The sequence below is a fragment of the Macrotis lagotis genome, chromosome 1, assembly GCF_037893015.1.
Source record: "Macrotis lagotis isolate mMagLag1 chromosome 1, bilby.v1.9.chrom.fasta, whole genome shotgun sequence".
NCBI classification, from domain to species: Eukaryota; Metazoa; Chordata; class Mammalia; order Peramelemorphia; family Peramelidae; genus Macrotis; species Macrotis lagotis.
Window position 1 is genome coordinate 337,289,023 of NC_133658.1, and position 21,941 is coordinate 337,310,963.

The 21,941-nt window shown below is 34.5% G+C and overlaps 1 protein-coding gene across 1 annotated transcript; it reads right to left on the reverse strand.

Annotated features, from left to right (window-relative positions):
* Window positions 1-358: 358 nt before the first annotated feature.
* Window positions 359-21,418, reverse strand: TLR4 (toll like receptor 4). Its single transcript, XM_074211723.1, is given in 4 exon segments — window positions 359-2,142; window positions 2,145-4,339; window positions 13,268-13,434; window positions 21,157-21,418. Coding segments are annotated over 4 exon segments (2,514 nt in total). The 5' UTR covers window positions 21,244-21,418; the 3' UTR covers window positions 359-2,077.
* Between the last annotated feature and the right edge of the window lie 523 nt (window positions 21,419-21,941).

Below are 21,941 nucleotides of genomic sequence, written 5' to 3' on the forward strand. Positions count from 1 at the left end.
ATCTGAATACAGATTAAAGAATACTTTTTAAAACTTTATTTTTCTTAAGATTTCTTTTTTTTAGAGGGGAGGGATCTATGCTTACAGTCACAACAAGACTTATGGAAATATTTTGCATGACTAAACATTTTTAACATATCAAATAACTTGCTTTGTCAGTGGCATATGAAGAAAAGAATATGGGAATCAAAAATAAATGATAAAAATTGTTTTTAACATGTAATAAAGAGGAAAATTAATTAAAAAGAATAATCTATGCAGCAAAATTAGTATAATCCTTCAGGAGAAAAAAAAGTATAGTTAATTAGAAAGAGAAATTTCAAGTTTTTTTGATAAAAGGACAAGGGATGAACGGGGAATTTTAAATTCAGATATAACTCAAGATAAGTATAAAAAGGGAAACATGAAAGTGAAATCATAAGAGACACTAAATAAACGGTTTACAGCACCATAAAGGAAGGTGATATTTACCTTTTTAAGAACTTTTTCATTTGTAGGGAAGTTAAAAGGGGTTTGCACAGATGGAAGACATGACCATGAGTCAATTATGTTGGGATGATCTCAAAAAAAATGAAAGTAATAAATGGAATGCACTGGGAGAAGAGGGAGGGAGAAGTAGAATGGTGACATGATTCTACTGTAAAAGAGGTATGCAAGGCATAGTTTTAATAGTAAAGAAGAAAATTGGAGGAAATGCTGGGGAATTCTTGAATTTTACTCCCATTAGAATTGATTTGAAGACGGAAGTATAAACTCAGAAATCGAAATCTATCTAATTCAATTGAATTACCTAATTTAATAGGTAATTAAAAGGTGAAATAGATATAGCATGTGCAGTGGGAATGATAAAGAGAGGGTAGATTGAGGGAGGTGATGGTAAAAAGTAAAATACACTTTTTAAGAAGAGATAGGATAGAGAAGAAAAGGAAAGAAAAAGCAGAAAAAAACATTAAAAAGAAGATGAAATATAGAGTAATGTGAATATAATGAGCACACCCATAAAACAGAAACACAAAGCAGAAGAGACACATTAGAAACAGAAATACATACACAGAGATTGTTATGTAGCTCCTCTGAGTTATAAGAAATTATGAGGAAGGGCCATTTGGGGCTAGCGAGGGAGAGAATCTCAGAAAGGGAATTCTAGATGTAATCTAATTCAATCTCTAGACAAACTGATATCCAGCTCATACCAATCCTAACTAGGATCTTTTCTAACTAAAATAAAGGATCAATACAAATAATTTTAATACTACAAGAGGGATAATTTAGTAGTGATTTATATGGCACCATGTATATACTTCAAAATTCTTTCATTAAAAAGAATTCATTAATTTCTAGAATCTTTTTTCAAATCTGAAATCTTGATTGGGCACTGTCTCTTGTTCTTTGTGCAACTGTTTTTATAAAGAAAAATAAGAGAATTCTTGAATTAGGTAAAATATTTGAGATTATATTTTAATGTCATAGATCATAGATCATGAAAGATGTAGTGAAACTAAAACCATTTTATGGAGAAGGAAACAAATTAATAGAAGAGAAATGATATATTCAAAAACTCAAACTACTTACTGACAGAGCTGGTGTCAGAACCCAGATCTACCTATTTCCTAATTAATTTCTCATGTGATACAGTTGAAAGATGTTGGGCCTAGAGTCAGGAAGACCTGACTACAAATTTTACCTCAAACACGTATTAGTTTTGTGACTTTAGGTAAGTCATTTAACCCTGCTTACCGAAGTGAAGAAAATGATGAACTATATTATCTTTGCCAAGAAAACCCTTAAAAGATCAGAGAGTCAGACATAACTGAAAAATTATTGAACAACCATAGCAAAGCTTTCATCTTTAATGATAAACATTTCAGATTGTCTACAATACTTGTATTTAAAATATAAGCTTGGTTTTTAAATATAAACTTTTAATTTGTCAAATGGAAGGATTAGACTACACAGTGTCCATTGTCCCTTCACTAACATCTATGTCACTCAGTGTCACATTGAAATATAGTAATAGAGGAGAAAACATAGATTTACTGGTGGGAAAGAGAATAGTTTCTACTCCTTTCCTCTCCTTTCAGGTACAAGTTGGTAACTCTGGCCACCTGGTCTTTTGTTCAGCTACTTCTTTATGACTTTTCTGCCATCCAGCAATGCTTTTCTCAGTCGTCTCCAAAAAACATGTCTACCCAAACTAGTGTCCTCCCATTCCAGGTATGTGTTTCGGCGTAGCAACCGGTAGAGTTCTACCTGTTGTTGTAGCAGTGACTTCTCCACTTTCTGTAGCATGATGAAGATAATACCTGCCTGACTGCTCAGAAACTGCCATGTCTGGGCAATTTCATACTCAAACTTGCACCAACGGCTCTGGATAAAGTGTTTGGAGATCACAACAATGACCTTCCGACTCTTATGGAAACCTTCCTGGATGATGTTGGCAGCTATAGCCACACCAGGTATAAAGTCTCTGTAGTGGAGGCAGAGTTGGAATGATGGAATACCCTCTTCAAGGTTTTTCACCAATTCTTTCCTCACCCATTCTTCATCTTGACTAGAATAGATGACAAATGCATCATAAGTACTTTCCCCTCCACCAATACTTTTGCAGCCAGCAAGCAACATCAGGTAGAAATAGAACTTATAGACTAAGACCAATACCAAAATAACTATTATTAAACCCAAAATAGACATGGCAATAATGGTCTTTTTCATTTGACAGGCTGAATTGTCAAATAATACAGAAACATCTTTCATATGATAAGGGGTCTGGCAAGTCATTGGCTTAGATTTATTCAAGAGTTTTATATGCTCTTTGACCCATTTAAAGAAGATTTCGTGGTCACAGCCACAGTCAAAGGGGTTCCCAGAAAGGTCAATAGAAATCAGAGTTCTTGACAGCATTTGTAAATTCTGCTCATGCACAACTGTGATGCTGTTGGAACTGCAGTTCAAGATTTGGAGGTTCAAAAGAGGCCTGCAAATGAGTGGATCAAAAGTCTGGAGGTTGTTATGGCTAATATCCAACACCTGGAGTTTGTAGAGGGACTCCATTATAAATACAGGCACTTGTTCTAGGTGACAGTAGGAAATATTTAGTGAGACAAGCTCAGTCAGGTTTTTGAAGATGTCATGTAGAATGTTATCTTGGAAAGAGTTGCCAGCCATTTTCAGATGTCGGAGGTTATTCAAACCTGTGAAAATGTGCTTAAATTTGACATGGGTGTTAGTGTAAGAAATGTCCAGGTACTGAAGATTTTTGAGTGAGAGAAAAACAGGGAAATTATTCTGACCTTTAATGATACAGTGTTGAAGGTCCAGAGTTTCTAGGCTCTCAAGACCAATGAAGTTCTTACTCAAAATGATGTGGGCATTATAACTCAGGTTCAAATATTTCAGCTTTGGTGTATCAAATGTCTTATTGGAACAGCAGGACAAAACATTCAGAGAATTTTGACTGAGGTCCAGAAGCTCCAGACTGGGAAGTACCAAATCAGACAAAGAGGTGAGATCTTTGTGACCAGTAATCCGAAGCTCTTTAAGGGAGGGGAGAGAGTTAGATGGAAAATAAGGCAGAGTTTCAAATTCACAGTTACTGAATACCAAGGAGAAAAGGTTAGGAAATATGGGTAGGTTTATCAGCTTCTCTAAGGAAGCAGTAGCCAGATGGAAAACAGAAACATTGACTAAACATTTGAAAAATCCATTACCATCTGAAGGGAATTCAGAGGGGACAAGCATCTGAAATTCCTCAATGTCCACCTCACACAATCCATCTAGGATGTTGCTCTCAAAGCTAGAAAATTCTCTTTCATTTTTGTAGTTTCCAAGGACCAGTTTATTGACTTGTAAGCCACTCATTCCCCTAAGACAAGAATCCATGATTTCTGAGCTGTTAAAACTTCCTCTCAGAATTAGTCCAGATAAGTGAACTCCCTTCAAGACACCTGGATGGACATATTGAATAGGATTCTGAGAAAGATCTATGGTGAGATTAAGATTCATTTTTATAGGCTCTAAATCTCCATCAGAAATTTTTTTTATTTTATTCAGGTATAAGTCCAGATGCTGTAGGGAACTGAAGCTGGAGAAATAACTGGGTAACCGAAGAGAACTGATGGAATTATGTCCCAGGTATAACTCCTGTAGGGTCATGAGATGTCCAATGGGGAAGTCCTCCAGAGACATAAGATTTGTTTCTACAACAACCAGCTTCTGTAACATTGGCAGACCATAGAATGCTCTGTGACCCAGACTCTGGATTGGGTTTCCTGTCAGTATCAAAGTGGAGAGATTGCACAGGCCCTGATATGTGTCATCCTCAATCTTCTGAATATCACATCTGCAAGGAAGAGAGGTATAGAGACATTGTTTGAAGTAAATTAATTTGCAGAAAAGAATCCTAGCAAGCCAGCTGCCCATATAGATGTGATACAACAGATGAATGTGACCCAGCAGATAGATTAAAAAGGCAGATGTTACTGGCATGGCATTATTAAATCTCATACATGATATTATCATACACAATATTATCACACTGATATTACAGCTATACACACAATTATCACACCAAGCAAACGGAGGCAGAAAATTCAACAAAAATTCACTTGAAGTCTAAACAGAAATCAATGTTGTGGTACTAGAAGCTGGGACACAGAATGGCAGGAAGCAGAGATAGATGTGAACCTTCCTGTTCCAATGCCATAGATACACAATAGTGAATAAGTATGTGAGTTATTCCCATGACTATACATATAGATCTATAATATGAAACAAAATTTGTCCATTCAACTTTCCCCCTTCAAGAAGTATGCAGGCAATAATATTGCCAAGTTGGTAAACTGGCTGAATCAAGAGGCAAATTTACCACTGGAAAGAGGCAACATTTTGTAAGTGAGTGAAACAGAATTATCAGTTAAGAGATCTGATTTTTAATTTTTCTAACTTTGTCACTAACTTTTCTGGAGTGACTTTGGATAAATTTATTTCACTTTGCTGTGACCTAAACTCCTTTCCATGTGCAGAGAAATTTTAGATGATCTTTAAAGTCATTTTAAAATAGATTCAAGTTCTAAGGTTCAGTGGAGAGGTCTAGGTGCAGTATAAAGAACATTAGATCTGGAGTCAGGAAGACCTGAGTTTAAATCCATCTTCAGATACTTAATAGATTTGTGACCTGGGTACATTTAGCTCTAATTCAATTCATTTATATGTAAAATGGAGATAATGGCACCATCTACTTTGTTGGGTTATTTTTGAGGATTCAATGTGATAATACTTGTATGAATTTCACAATGCTTAGTGTTATTTATTATTATTATTATTATTATTATTATTATTATTATTATTATTATTATTATCAGCAGCATCCTAAATTCTAAAGTTCCCTCAAATCTGATTTTTAAAATTCTTTTAAAAATTTGATATTTTACTTTTTCCTCAGTTATACGTAAAAACAATTTTTACCAATCCTTTTTAAAAATTTGACCTCCAAAATGTTTCCCTTCCTTCTCCCCACCCCCATTGAGAAAGCAAGCAATTTGATATAAGATATATATATATATATATATATATATGTATGTATACATATATATATATGTATAGTCAAGCAAAATAATGGTGATGTTTTGAAAGAAAATAAGAATAAAAATAAAAGTCTTAAGACAAATAAAGTAAAAAATATGTTTTAATATATATTCATACATTATCAGCTCTTTCTCTGGGGATAGATAGCGTTTTTCATCTTCTTCAGTTATTTTGAATCAGCATTGGATTGCAATGTAGAAAAAAGGTAAGTCATTCAAAGCTGATCATTCTATAATATTGCTGTTACTTTGTACACATTACATTCCCTATGTATCCATTTATTTAATTCTTTCCAGGTTTTTCTGAGAGCATGCTGCTCATCATTTCTTATAACCAAATAACATTCCATCATAATCACATACCACAATTTATTCCAACTATTGTGCATCTCCTCAATTTCCAAATACTTGCCATTAGAAAAGAGCTACCACAATGATAATTGTACATATAGGTACTTTTCCTTTTTGTCTTTTATCCCTTTTGGAATACATACCTAATAATGGCATTACTAGGTCAAAGGGCATGCATGGTTTTATAGCCTGCTCCAAAAAGCTCCACAGAATGGTTCAATCAATCACGGTTTTGTTAATGGTGCATTAATAGTTCATTTTCCCTATGTTGCCTCCAGCATTTGTCATTTTCTTTTTCTCTCCTATAATCCAATCTAATAAATGTAAGGAAGTACCTCAGAATTAATTGAATTTGCATTTCTCCTATCATTTTCATATCCTTATAAATAGAATTGACAATCTCATCTGAAAACTCTTCTTATCCTTTGATCACTCAATTGGGGAATGGTTCCTACATTTATAAATTTGACTCAGTTCTCCATATGTTTGAGAAGTGAGGCCTTTATCAGAGAAACTTGTTTCAAATTTTTTTCATTTATAATTGCTAATTTTCTCTCCATCATATTGCCCTCATTTATTCCATTGTCTCTCTCTGTCTCTGTCTCTGTCTCTGTCTCTCTCTCTCTCTCTCTCTCTCTCTCTCTCTCTCTCTCTCTCTCTCTCTTCTCCATGTCTGTACTTGTGTACTTGGTGTTTTACTTCTGATTAACTCCTCACCCAATCTGCCCTCCCTTCCCCCCCTCCTATAATCCCTTTCTGCTCCTACTTTCCTGTAAATTAAGATAAATTAAGATAAATTAAGATAGATTTCTATACCTGAATGAATGTGTTTGTTGTTCCCTTTTTGAGCCAATTCTGAAGAGAGCAAAGTTCACTCTATTCTCCCTCATCTTTCCCTTAAACTGTAAAATATTTTTCTTGTTTCATTTGCAGGAGAGAGTTTACCCTATTCTATCTTTTTTTTTTAGTTTTTGTAAAGCAATGGGGTTAAGTGACTTGCCCAAGGCCACACAGCTAGATAATTATTAAGTGTCTGAGGCTGGATTTGAACTCAGATACTCCTGACTCTAGGGCCAGTGCTCTATCCACTGTGCCTACTCTTTTCTATCTTTCCCCATTCCTTTATCCTAGTACATTCCTCTTTCACTCTTTAATTTTATTTCTTAGATATCATATTTTAGATATTTAAGTCACACTTGTGTTCTTTATGTTCTTTGTGATTTTTCTTTCCTGTTTGCCTTCTTATACTTCTCTTGAATTTTTGTATTTAAAGATCAAATTCTATTCAGCTCAAAGCTTTTCATCAGGAAAGTTTGAAAGTCCCCTACCTCATTGAATGTTGAGGTTTTTCCCTGAAAAAATATTTTTAGTTTTGCTGGGTAGTTGAGTTATGGTTGTAATTCAAGTTCTTTTGCCTTCCTTAATATCATTTTCCAAGGCCTATAATCCTTTAATATAGAAGTTGCTAAATCTTATTGTTTCTTGACTATAACACTACAATACTTGAAATGTTTCTTCCTGACTGTTTACAACATTTTCTTCTTGACCTGGCAGGTCTCAAATTTGTCTATGTCTTGGAGTTTTCATTTTGGGATCCCTTTCAGGAAGCAATTGGTAGATTCTTTCAATTTCAATTTTACCCTTTGGGAGAAATTCTGGGGCAGAGTCAAGATGGCAAGATGAAGCTAACATGCTCCCAGAGCTCTTCCCTACCAATGATAAATAAAGCCTCTGCACTGACATTCAAGCTAAAGATCCCATTAAGAAAAAGAGGAGATTCAAAGAAGTTTTCAAAGACAGACACCGTGGAGGATCTTCAGTGAAAGTGTGTCTTTTGGGGGGAAAATGGGAGTAAAGCCAAGCAAGGTAGGAAAGTAGAAAAGCCAGCGGGAGACTTTAAAGCACAGTACAAACCAGGACTTGACAGTTTGACAACAGCATTAGTCCCAACAGCTGGATAGCAAGCCAGCAGGGAGGGTCCCAAGCCTGAACACTGGAGCAAAAGACAGGATGGGGCTGGGAACAAGCCACTGCATAGGCAGAACCTGAACATAAAGGATGAAATAAACCTGTTCAAAGGCAAAGTCTAGACTGCATAGGCAATATCTTGACCAATGACAAGCCAGGGAACATACCCCAGCCCCAGCACAAAAAGTTTGGATCTAAACACCATATTTCCCAAAAGAGCTAAAAAACCAAGGATGAGCAAAAAAACTAAAAGGGTGCTCACTATAGTAAACTACTTTACAGACTAACATTATGACAATGGCATATTGGAAAAAGAAATAAGTGAAAAATCATTCACAGGGTGAAGTCTCAAAAGAATCTCTGAATTGGACTAAATCCAAAAGCTCGTAGAAGAGCTTAAAAATAATTTAAAAATCAAAGAAGAGAGGTAGAAGAAAAATGGAAAATAGAAATGAGAGTCATACAGGAAAATTATGAAAAATTAGCCAGATAGTTCAACACCTTTAAAAAGGAAACAAAAAAGGAAGTTGAAAAAATAAAACCCTAAAAATTAGAATTGAAAAAAAAAAAAAACAATGATCTATGATAATACAAGATTCCATCAAAAAAAATAAAAAGGTTGAAAAAAATTGAAGAAAACAATTTCCTTTTAGGAAAAAACAAACAAATACATCCAGGAGAAAAAAATATGAATCATTGGAATGAATTACAAGGTATGATACTGAGCAAAGGGAACAGAACCAAAAGAACAATATAAAAAATTAACAACATTGTGAGATGATCAACCTTGATGCAAGCAGCTCCCCTCAGCAATTTAGAGAGTCAGGACCACCCTAATAGATCAGCTATTGACAATGCTATTCACATCCAGAGGAAGAAAAACAAAATGAAACAATAATAAAAAACAACACTTCTGGATCTGATGAACTCTTCATTAAAAATTATTTCTTATGTATCTCTTTCCCTTAATCCTAATTCCTCATATTGAAAATGACTAATCTACAAACATGTTGATCAAAAATATGTATATACAATGTTAACCTAACTGTTTGCCATTAAGGGGAAGGGGGTGGGAAAGGAAGATGGAAAGAAATTTTGTAACTTAAAAATATTTATGTGCATATGAATGAAATAAAATAAAACTTTCATAACATGTATTTGGAAAACTAAAATATCAATTAAAAACTTTATCCTCTGGGATTCTAGAATATCAGAGCAGGGTATTTTTTTTATAATTTTTTGAAATATGTTATCTAGGCACTTATTTTGCTCGCAGTTTTCAGGTAGTTGAATAATTTTAAAATTATCTCTTCTGGATATAATTTCCAGGCCAGTTTTTTTTCAAGTGAGATATTTCACATTGTCTTCTATTTTTTTTTATTCTTTTGGTTTTCTTTTTATTATTTCTTGATTTCTCATAAATCCATTAGTTTCCATTTGCTCAATTATAATTTTTAAGGAATTATTCTCTTCAGTGAGGTTTTGTACCTCTTTTTTTCCATGTGGTCAATTATGTGTTTTTGAGCCATTATTCTCTACATTGGCTTTTTGGATCTCTTTTTTTATATTTGGCTAGACTGTTTTTTAAAGGTGTTATTGTCTTTAGTATTTTTTGTGTCTCCTTTACCAAGCTACTGATTCTTTTCCCATGATTTTCTTGCATCACTCTCATTTCTCTCTTTTTTTTTATGCAAGGCAATGGGGTTAAGTGACTTGCCCAAGGCCACACAGCTAGGTAATTATTAAGTGTTTGAGTCCAGATTTGAACTCAGGTACTCCTGACTCCAGGGTCGGTGATCTATCCACTGTGCCACCTAGCCACCCCTACTCTCATTTTTTTAAAATAATTTTCCTCTACCTCTTTTACTTGATTTTCAAAATTCTTTTTTGAGTTCTTCAATGACCTGAAATTAATTCTTGTTTTTTTCTTGGAGACTAGATATAAGAACCTTGACTTTGTTATTCTTTTCTGAGTGTGTTTTAAACTTCCTTGTCACCATAGTAACTTTCTTTGGTCAGATTATTTTTTGGTAGTTTCCTTGTTTTCCTAGCCTTGCACTTGATTTTTAAATCTTTGTATAGTGGGACTCTACTTCCAGAGTAGAAGGCACACTCTCCTAAGTTTCTGAGGTTTTGAGCAGCTGGTTTCAGATATACCTATAAGGACCTGTAAGTTTTCAGTTCTTCCAAAGTAGTATGGGCAAGTGTTTACTATTCTTTTGGTCTGTGCTCAAGTCTGTGAGTGATCAAAAACATTCTTTCCTGCCCTGGAACGATGAGGAGGGTTTCCTCTACACTGTGGCTTCAAACTCTGGTCTTCTATTGATCCAACTCACCCTGGGACTACCACACAGGACTGTGACAAGGATCCAAATATGGGCAAGAAACAGAGACCTATTTCAGTGCTAGCAAAGTTATCCCTGTAATTTCCTTTTGACCAGTTTTTTCATCTCTTTATCTTATGTAGGCTAAGAACTCCTGAAGCAGCTGCTATCACCACTGATTCAGTGGTCCTCAAGACCTTCTCCTGGTTTACTGGGGCTTGGGCTAGGCTTTGATGGCTGGTTGGGATATGATTCAATTTCATGCTGATTTTTTGTTGATCTTCTAAATTGTCTTTGGTGTCTCTAGACACCATACACTAGGTATGGAAACAACCACAGCTGCCACTGATTCAGTCTCCCAGAGACCTGCTCCTGGCTTGCTAGTCCCTAGTATATATTGACTTGGCCTGTTCCTGGACTGCACTTCTCTCTCACCCTTGTGCAATAGATCTTCCACATTGTCTTGGACTGGAAAATTGTTTCTCTCCATAATTTTTGTGGGATCTTGTTACTCTATAATTTGTTCAAAATCATTATTTAAAGATATTTGCAGAGTTATGGAGGCAAGTTCAGATGTGTTCCTACCCTTTACCCCACCATCTTGACTCTGTCCCTCCAATTACTATTATAGACTATAACTAGTGTTTGATCAGATCCTCACCCAAATTTAAAACCTCTTGCTTAACAAAATGGAGCTTTCCTTTGAGCTTAAGGAAACAAAAAATAAATAAATAAACAACTCTTTAAAGTGACTCAGAGTACAACTAAAGAAGTTCCCTAAATTTGGAACATGAGTAGCACAGTTAATAGATGCCATTAATAGTTCTGTAAGAAAGACTCAATGCCAGACTACATAAATTTTCACTGCTAAGAAGCTGACTCTGGTGTTTGCTCTTCTGACATCTAATCCTTAAGATATTCTTTGACTAAAGTCAGGGAAAGGTCATTTGAAGTGGAGACTAATTAAGGAATGAATGAGTTACGGGATGAAGCTAGTTATTTAGAGATATCCATTTCCCCACTTTGGCAGTAGGACAGTCTTCTTACACTATATACTCTTCCTTGCCATCAATATTCTTCAATTATGCTTATGATCAACTGGAAGAGAGACTCTGCACTAGGAGAATTCTCTCCACCCTCAGGTAAATGCATTGATTTTTACTAGTCAAACTTTTTAAACATAACTCCAAATGGGAGAACTACCCTACAGAAACTGTCGATGACTCCTTATAACCCCTTGTCTGTTTACTTTGAATTGGAAATTTATACAACTCATAAAATCACTTACACTAAAGTCTTTCCTAGGTGAATTATCATATTATTTGGCAGGAATATCCAAAATGCAGCCCATGGGACACATGTGTCCACAGTGCAATTTGAGTTGACTCTTTTTGGATATACTAAATATTTTAGTAAACAAAGCCAAACTGTCACAAAGTTCTTTACTAAAATGACAAATCAAAATATATTGACTATTGTTTCAATAAAAAACTTTTAAAAGTAAGGTTGGACAACCCTCTTCTAGGGAAATGTAACAAAATCTTGACAAAATCTTCACAAAGTTTCCCTCCTTACCTTCTTACTCTTATTTCCCAGTCAGACAGTCACTCACCACTTTATACCCTCAACACTTCATTTTTGGATCATTGCATTTGTAATTTTTAAATTAATTCCTTTCCTCCTCTCCAGGCTTTCCACTCCTTTAACAATTGTAAACAAACTAAGAAAATCACTTCACTGTGTTCCAAATCTACATTGTCTCTTTTCTGCTTATAGGAAAAAAATATAACTTCTTATTGTTTTTTGATGCACTCAAAGTTGAGAAACTTGATTTACTTTCAATGTCTGTCATTACCTTCATTTTAGGCTTTAGCAAACCATTCTAATTATATGGCTCTCATTTCCCTTCTGTATAAAATGAGAAATTATGCTAAATGATCTCTAAAGAATCAGGACATCTGGATACAAATTTTGCTGCAAATACTTAATTTTATTGAAAAATCATTTAATCTCTCTTACCATCAGTTTTTTAAATTTGTAAAATAAAAATACAATATTTTATGGTTTATTTTATAAAGAACATTTATAAACTTCAAAGTTTCATAGGAATGTAAAATTTTTATCTTTAACTACTCCCTTACACAAGTTTTTCACTCAAGCTCAAATGATAATCCTTAAACTTGCCTTGTGGCATCATATTTCATTCTATTCTCATCATCTAGAAGAATGTATTGTAGCTTCTCCTTTTGCTGTTCTCTTTGAATCATGGATCAAATTTTTATTAGCTAAATGATCTTGTCTTTTATGTCTTTTAATCTCAATTTCTTCAATTGCAAAATGAGGAAAATAGTTTGTACTATTTTCTTCCCACAGAGTGATATCAAGGAAGTACATTGAAGCAATATAGAAAGATGAAAATCATATCATCATCATCATCACAGTATTAACAATGTTAATTATTAATAATAATCTTTACTGCATAATTACTCCCATCCTTCAATGTTCAGTTCAACAGAAAGTGATTCTTCCTACTCATACTATTTATTAACATATTATTTTTATTAAACTTATTTTTCTGCATATTTTATCACCCAAGTAGAATAAGCTGTTCTGAGAGAAAGGAATTTCATTCATCTTTAAGTCTTTCACAGGTCTGAGGCAGAAAAGTTACTTAGGATTTTATCTGGAAGGAAATTTGCAAGCCATCCAGTTCAATTCACTTATTTTGCAGATGAGGAAACTAAGATCAGTATGACAAATGACTTGTTCAGGATCATAAGAGAATGTTGCAAAGAAAGAAAGAGAAAGAATGGAGGGAGGGAAGGAGGGAAGGAAGGAAGGAAGAAGAGATGGAAAGAAGGAAGGAAGGAAGGAAGGAAGGAAGGAAGGAAGGAAGGAAGGAAGGAAGGAAGGAAGGAAGGGAAGGAGGGAGGAAATGAAGGAAGGAAAGGAATGAACCTTAACAATTTATACTTACTCTCTGAGAGTCTCACTTCAAAGAATGGTCTCTAGAAATTATAAGAAAAAATAAGCAGTCATTACCTGGACAAATCAAGTATTTTCAGTCCAGTGAACCTGGAAAAACTTCGAGGAGTCAAAGACTTCAGTGGGTTGAAGCTCAGATCCAGGTTCTGGGTGGATGAAGGTATATCCATTGGGACTTCAGAGAAATTTCTGTCCATGCATTGGTATTCAATGCCTGGAAAAACCTGCAGTATTCACAGATAAACCACTGGTGCTTATTGATGGAATGATAATATTTATCCTGACTGCCTTAAGCAGGGGAAATTATACACGTGTCATATTCTTTCACCGATGACTTATACTCAGCTAGGTTTAGGTGGCAAGATCTAAATTGAAAGTCCCTAAACTCATCTAGATTTTTGTAACTAGCTTATGATTATCTTCTTTTAAGAAAGTAAATGGAAAGTTTGAACTTCTTATTTTTACTTGATTTTTATAAACATTTTAAAAGCACATTCTTTTTAATATCCTTAGACAATTAATGATGCAAAAATTATTTCTCTCTCTGTACTAATAAGGAAACTGAGTTTCAAAGAGATCAAATAACATGCTCGCTTTATGAGAAGTAGTATCAGACTTCTGGGGCAGAGCCAAGAAGGTGGCATGAAGCTAGGACACTCCTGGAGCTTTTCCTGAAACACCTTTAAATTAGATTTCTAAACAGATCTTAAAGTAACAGAACACGCACACACAAACACACACACACACACACACACACACACACACACACACACACATACACACAAACCACAGAGTGAAACAAGTTCTCAGCTTAAGATATTGTGGAGGAAATTCAGTAAAGATCTATCTCACATAGGTAAAAGGATAGTATAGCCCAACATAGACAGGAAAGCTGGAATGTCAGAGCGGAGTTCTTAACCACAGCATAGCTCAGCTGGCACAGTGGATAGAGAACTGGCCTTGGAATCAGAAGGATGGGAGTTCAAATCCAGCCTCAGACATTTGACTCTTACTAGTTGTGAGAACTTGAGCAAGTCACTTAAACCTGAATTTCTCCCATCCAAGGCCATCTCCAGTTGCCCATGGTCATATCTAGCCACTAGACCAGATGACTCTGGAGGAGAAAGTGAGTCTGGTGACTTAGCACACCACCTCCTCACTAATATCCAATTCATGTGGTTGTCATGGCATCATTTTCCTGATGTTATGTTCTTCTTAGGAAATGAAGGACAAAGATATTAAAACAGGTCAGGCAGATCTGAGCTCAATAAGCCAGTGATACAGTGGGACAGCAGTGAAGATTCCAACCCTAGGTCAAAAGACAGAGTTTGAGCCCAGGAACACTAGGGTAATGGACAGGGCTGGGTTGGTTTACCCTAAGGCATGAGTCAAACCACTATCACCTGAAACATGACAGGCAACACAATAGACAAGTGGTAAGTCAGAAATCAGACCCCCATTCCCCCATTCTCCCATTACCCACTACCTCCACCACAGCACAAAAAGCTCAGGACTGTTTCCCTTTTGCTCCAGGAGCAGAGTTCAACTATCAAAATGAGTAAAAAAATATGCTAACTATAAAAACTACAGTTCTGTGCAGGATGATAAAAACACCATTTCAGTCTGCATATGAAGTCTCAAAGGAATTTTAAAATTTGCCTTAAATCCAAAAAGACATTTTGGAAGAACTCAGAAAAGGATTTTGAAAACAGAACAAGAAAATAGAGAAAAAAGAAACATAGAGAAAAAATGAGAATCATTCAAGAGAATTATAAATAATTGAATGAAGGATATGATACCTTTAAAAGTAAAATTGATGCCCATCTTTAGGGAATGGCTAAAAAAGTTATGGTACATGAATACTATGAAATATTATTGTTCTCTAAGAAACCATAAATGATCGAACTCTTGAGAAGCATGGAATGATTTATAGGATCTGATACTGAGAGAAGGGAGCAGAACCAAGAGAACAATATACCCATTAACAACAGCAATGTGAGACTATCAACCTTGATAAAAGCAGCTCAGAGAGCTAGGATAACTGTATTAGAGTGGCTATACATAATGTTATCCAATCCAGAGGAAGAAAAAACGTAATACAACAAAACTAAAAGCAACCACTCAGAATCTGATGAACACTTTATGAAAATTATCTCATATATCTCTTTCTATTAACCCTAATTCCCCATACTGAAAATTAGTAACCTGTAAATATACATGTACATATGTATGAAAAAATAAATTAAAAAAATTTTCCTCACCCCCTAAAAAGTAAAATTGACAAATTGGAAAAGAAAATGCAAAATATAACTGAAGAAAATTAGACTAAAAATTAGAATTAAACATATAAAGCTAATGACTCCATTAGGCACAAAAAATCCACTCAACAAGACCAATTATTGAAAAAAAGAAGAAAATGAAACTTTTAGGAAAAAACACCTGACCTACAAAATAGATCCAGGAAAGATAATATATGCATTATTAGTCTACCTGAAAGTGATGATCAGAAATAGACCCCAGAGAATATCATGCAGGAAATTATCACAGAAAACTGTCCTAATATCCTAGATCAAGATGAAAAAAATAGTCCTTGAAAAAAATCCATTCACTCTCAGAGAGATCCCAAAATAAAAACTCCTAGGAATACTTTAGCCAAATTTCCAAATTCTCAGCTAAAGGAGAAAATATATGAGCTCCTAAAAGAAAGAAACTTAAATACCAGGGAGTAACAGAGAGAATTACACTGGCCATATCAGTTTCAACATTAAAGGATCATAGGGCCTGGATATTCTGGAGGGCAAAGAATTTTGAATTAAAATCAAGAATCAACTACTCATCAAAGTTTAGCATATTCTTTCAGGGGAAAAGATGGATTTTCAACACAATAGAGAAATTAAAATATTTTCTAATAAAAAGACCAGAACTGAACAGAAAATTCATTTTTCAACTATAAGACTCAAGAGATACAGAAAAAGCATCATAATTGAAAAAAGTTAGTCAAAAACAGTAATAAAAATATTAGTCAATAGGACTAAACAGGAAAACAATACCTGTAAATCTTGAGAATTATATTTTTCTTAGAACAGTTGAAAGGAACATAATTAGAGGACGTGGGTATAAATTGATTGTGATATGATGATTTCATTTAGTTTATGAGAGTTGAATTCCTATTGGAAAGCTGGAGAGAAGGTACTTGGAAAGAGGGTGCAAATATAAATTGTTTATTATATGATGATGTTTGTGACTTTTGAGAATTGTACTTCTAACAGAACAGTTGAAAGAAGTATGCTTTGACAGAGGGTGTGAGCATGAGACAAGTATAAGACAAGACATGCAAAAAGGATTATACTTGGAGAAAAAGGTGGAGGCAATAGAGGTTAATTATTACCACATGAAGAGTCACAAAGGACCTTTATAATACAGAGAAAATAAGTAGAGTGTAAATACTGAATAAATCTTACTGTCAAAAGATTTGGCTCAAAGAGGGAATGATATATATTCTCAATTGGCTTTACAAATATATTCTACCTTTCAAGGGAGTAGGAGGAAACAGGAAAAAAACAGTGTGATAATAGTCAAAAGCAAAACATTGGTGAGGGAAATGAGGGGAAAGGAGAAAGGAAAATTAAAAATAGAAGGAAGATAGGATAGAGAGAAAGTAAAAGGTTTTGCACAAATAAAACCAATGAAACCAAGATTAGAAAAAGTGTAGAAAGGTGGGAAACAATTTTCCCATCTAGTATTTTTAATAAAGGACTCATTACAAAAATATATAGAAAATGAGTCAAATTGATAAGAATACAAGTCATTTCCCCATTGGATAATTGGTCAAAGATTATGAACAGGCAATTTTCAGTTGGAAAAACCCAAGCTATCTATAGTTTTATGAAAAATACTCCACATATTAGTGATCAGAGAAAAGCAAATTAAAGCATCTCTGAGATTCCACCTCACACTTATCAGATTGATCAATATTAGAGAAAATATGGAAACCTGAGACACTAATGCATTATTGGTGGAGTTGTGAACTGAGCCAACTGTTTTGGAGAGCAATTTGGAACTAGGCCCACAGGGTCTATATTCCAATGAGATCAAACAAAGGAGAAAAGTCTCACATGTCCAAAAAAAAAATTATAGCACCTCTGTAGTGGCAAAGAATTGGAAATTGAGGGAATGTCCATTAATTGGGAAATGACTGAACAAGATATGGTTTATGGAATACCATGGTTCTGTATGAAATAATAAGTGAGTAGACTTTGTAAAAGTCTTGAAAGGCTTTTATGAACTGATGCTGAGTGAAGTGAGTAGAACCAGGAGACCATTGTATACATTAATTGTAAGATTATGAGATGATCAGCTATGAAGTATGTAGGTCCTATCAGCAGTCAGTGAACAAGGACAATCCTGAGAGACTTGTTGTGGAAAATGCCAACCACATCTGGAGGGGGGAACATTATGGAGCCTTACTACAGAGTAAAACATAAGATGTTCATTTTTTAAACCTTTGTTGATTCTTTCTCTCTCATAATCTTTTTCCTCCTTATTTCTACTTCTTCATCAACATGCTTAATATGGATATGTTAAACATGATTGTACATGCGCAACCTATATGATATTGTTTGTGGTCATTGGGAGGGGGATTGAAAAGGAGGGTGGTAAAAAATGTGGAACTCAAGAGTATGCAAAAGGTTGAATGTTGAAAACATTGCAAGTAACTGCAAAAAGGAAAGAGGAGAGAAAGAAAAAAAACAGTAGAAACTGGTTTCAAACCTTGATCTTATCTCACCATGTTTAGCATCTTTTTCATTGAACCATGATATATCTTAAAGATCCTGAGAATTCTTTCTCAGCAGATGACATCTGATATTTTTATAAAGGCCTTTCATATACATATATATACATACAAACATATATAATATATATATATATATATATATATATCTTTTCCATTTTGAATAAATTCCACTTGTCGAGCACAAGGTTGTAAGCAAGGAGATATGGATTCTGTTCTTGACTCTCCAGCACAGAAGTTCTGTGACCTGAGATAAACACCTTATATTTTTGGGGTCTCATTTTTTCTTTTTTTAATTGAATATGATAATATTCAGAATAAATGCATCAAAAGATTATTTTAAATCATTATATAAATTAGAAGGATTTTTATTCATGATAGTATTGCTACTAATTATTAATATTTGTGCTAGATGCTTACCATTTTACAATATAAATTCTATAAATGAAATTCAACTATAGCAAGGAGATCATGACATTTAACCTTTTTTTTTGATCAATATCATAGTAAAAGTTAAAAGAACCTTGGCCTAGGTTGAATTTCATCCAGTTTTAACCCTGACACTATTAGTTCACTATCACTATGCAACCCTTGGATAAGACATTTTTGGGGTCTAAATAGTCTTCTCCCTTAGATTAAATGGGAAAGGACTAAATGATACCTAATATTTTTTTCTTCGTCTCTAAAATTCATGATACTAAGATTCTGCAAAATTCTATCATTCGATTATCTAACTTGATACTTTCTATAGTATTATCCATTTCCAATATTCAGTGTTCTTTGATTCCAGTAAATTCCAATAAGTTCTCAAATTATGTAATCTCTCGACTTTTGCTTTAATTTTTGGAAATGAACTGTCCCATTGTTCCATAATCTAATGCCTTTTGAAGCGTCATTGTTGTGTAACTAATTAAATAACTTCCCTGACCACAATTCTGGTGTTGTTTTCATTTCTGGGTGTGGATACATTCCTTTGCTTCTTGCCCTGTTACAATCTGAAATATTTCCTCCTTTGTGTTACTGTTCCTTTTCCTTTGATCTAGATCCACCTGGACTTTACTGAAAAGGAGAGAAATGGAAAAGCAGTAATGTATTCTAGAAACAGAGCATTTGAGTCTAAGTCCTTTTTCTTCCATTCATTAGTTCAATAACTTTTAGCTCTAAACCTCAATTATGATAACATTATCTACTTTTCTGGGTTGATAGAAGGATCAAATTATATAATATATTCAAACAAACCAGAAAGAGCTATAGGATCATTCTTTATTGTGATCTATTTTTGTTGTTATTATTAAAAGGCAGTAATATCTTCCAGGTATTGGACAAGAGAATTGGAGAAATTGCGGGTTTGCTTTTTTTTTCTCCTTTCTTAGAAAATCAGGGAGGGATCTTCTGAGAAACTGTAAAGGCTTTGGAAGGAAAAGGAAAGTAAGCAGAGAACCAGAGTTCAAATTCTATATTGTCATTTACTACCTCTCTTAATGTATGAAAGTTGGTTTTCTTCTCTAGACCTGTTTCTTGCATTGTAAAATGAAAGGGACTAGATTATATTTAAAGATTATTTCAACTATAAATTCTATGAGTTGTTGTACTTTTTTTCTTTTCAAAGTTTTTAAACTATGGTACTTAGGTAAATGCAATGGCATTCAGTGGACACAGATTCAGAGAACCCAAGTTTGGACCCCAGATCAATTGCTTACCTCTGATTTGGTACAAGTTATTTTTGCCCTCAGTATTCATTAGCTTGTAATTTCAAAGTTTTGTAAAACACTAATAAATTAGGTGAATGTCGGTTATTTATCAATTTGCATTGATATTCAGTAAATGTTATTAAAATTTTTCCATAAAGTATGATTTTTCTTATAATACAAAATGTATTTTTAAGTAAAAGGATTTATTTTAGTTTTATTTACCCTAACAGCAACATTGTTTCCATGGGAATCTATATTTACTTATATGAAATATGTCAATGGGAGAATTGGACTAAAATTATAGATTTTGCTTTTAAAAACTTTACAAAAGCATTTTCATTGAACAGTCCTAAGCTTGCCTATATCACAATGGTGTCAGTTAGAATAGATACATGGGAAAAGAGTAGACTTTTAGCAGATACAGAGAAACATTACATGGGATACATTTGACGTTAATGACATTAGTAATATAATCTTAGTAGTTTCTAGGGAACAAACAAACCCCAGAAATTAAAGATGTGATCAGTGCGTAAATTTGTTTCTTAAGAGACAAAGCAATGAATTCTATAAGACCTATTCTGTTCTAGAAAAATTATTCCTTTCATTTAGAATTTTGCCTAACTGGATTTGCTTGGACTTTAGGACCCAAAATAGTGGAAGTCTAATAATATCATTTGAATTGCCTTTTTTGGCCCTGATGTTTATAAAAGAAAACAAAACTTCATGGTTAGATTGATGCCCACATGCAGAAAATGTTTATCACTTTAATCATTGCTGTGTCCTTCGTGTTCTTGGCTCCCAGGTCCCAATGCCATGTCCTCAACTGGAATCCACTCCTTTCTGGGGAGGAATCACCATGGTGATAGCCTTGAAAAAGACCAGGAAAATTCCCAAAATGCCAAGCATCGACTGTTATGATATTTTTTGCTTATGTTTCTCTCCTGTTTCCTTACCTTCTCCTAAAGAAGCTCAAATAACCCCAAAAGGCAGAAAGTTCAAATGCTCCATGGGTTTCTATACTAACCTTCACTCAAATATGACAGAATCTTGAATGCTCTAAGAAGATATTTCAATTAATCTTCTTATCTGAAACTTGGCTGCTGTTAAATATTTCTTTTTCTTTTGGTAGTGGGAATGGAAAAGGAGAAAGAAGGAGAATTTCAGCAGGAAGAATTCAATGTCTGACTAACTTTTTTTTAATTGATCATTCTTTTTTTCTGCTCAAGAACTCTATGAAGTTTCGAGAAGTTTGTTATCCCTCCTATGATAAACATTCCATAAGTTACTGAGGTTCTTGCTCAATATCAAAACACCTGTTTAGTGCCCACGTTGGAAAGTTTAAACAGCTTATTAATATTTTCTAAAATGAGACAAAAGGGAGTTAAGGAGGGGGAGGTGATGGGGAGGGGGAGGGGGGAAGGAACAGGGTAACCCATAATACAACTGAATCCTCTAATACTTACCTCTAGACAGGAATGACAATTCCCATAGTCCAGACAGCAAAAGAAGGTTGTGGCCATAATCAGTGCCATAGCCTTCCAAGGGACCATTTTGGCATTTTCTGGTGGCAAAGGCAGCAATATGAACACATGGCAACATGAATCCTCTTGGGCAGGTCCCACTCTTAAAACACAGAGCTTTCTTCCTCAGACTGGGTGCCTCACAGCAGTGAGTATGCAAACTGGAGCAGGGTAAGAAGCTGAGAGGAAGTGAGAGTCACCACATTAGCATTTGGGGGCATTATTTCTCAAGCAGTTTTTCTCTTTAGGTCAGAGAGGAAGTTAGAATTTTTTTTAAAATGTTTGACTACCAGTGTTTGGAATAGCTTCAAGAGGAAGCTGGCTATTATTCCATGAAATTGTCTGACACTCACTTGTCTTGATGAACTTGCGGAAAATACTGAGCAACAGAACATTCTTGGGAACCACTGCCTATTGTGAGCCCAATTTTTTAATTCAAGTTTGTTGTGGCCATGTCTAACTTTATGCAACCCTATGGACTTTGTTCATGGTATTTTCTTGGCAAAAGTACTAGAGTGACTTGCTATTTCCTTCTCTGGTATGTCCCCATTTTACATTGAAACAAATAGGGTCTCAGAGATTATAAATGTCTGAGGCCAAATTTGAACTCAGAATCTTACTGACTCCAAGTCTTCATGCTCAATCTATATACTACCTAGCCACCCCAGCTCATAATTGCTAGTAATATAATGATGATAATCACGGTTGATGATAATAGTAATTGATTT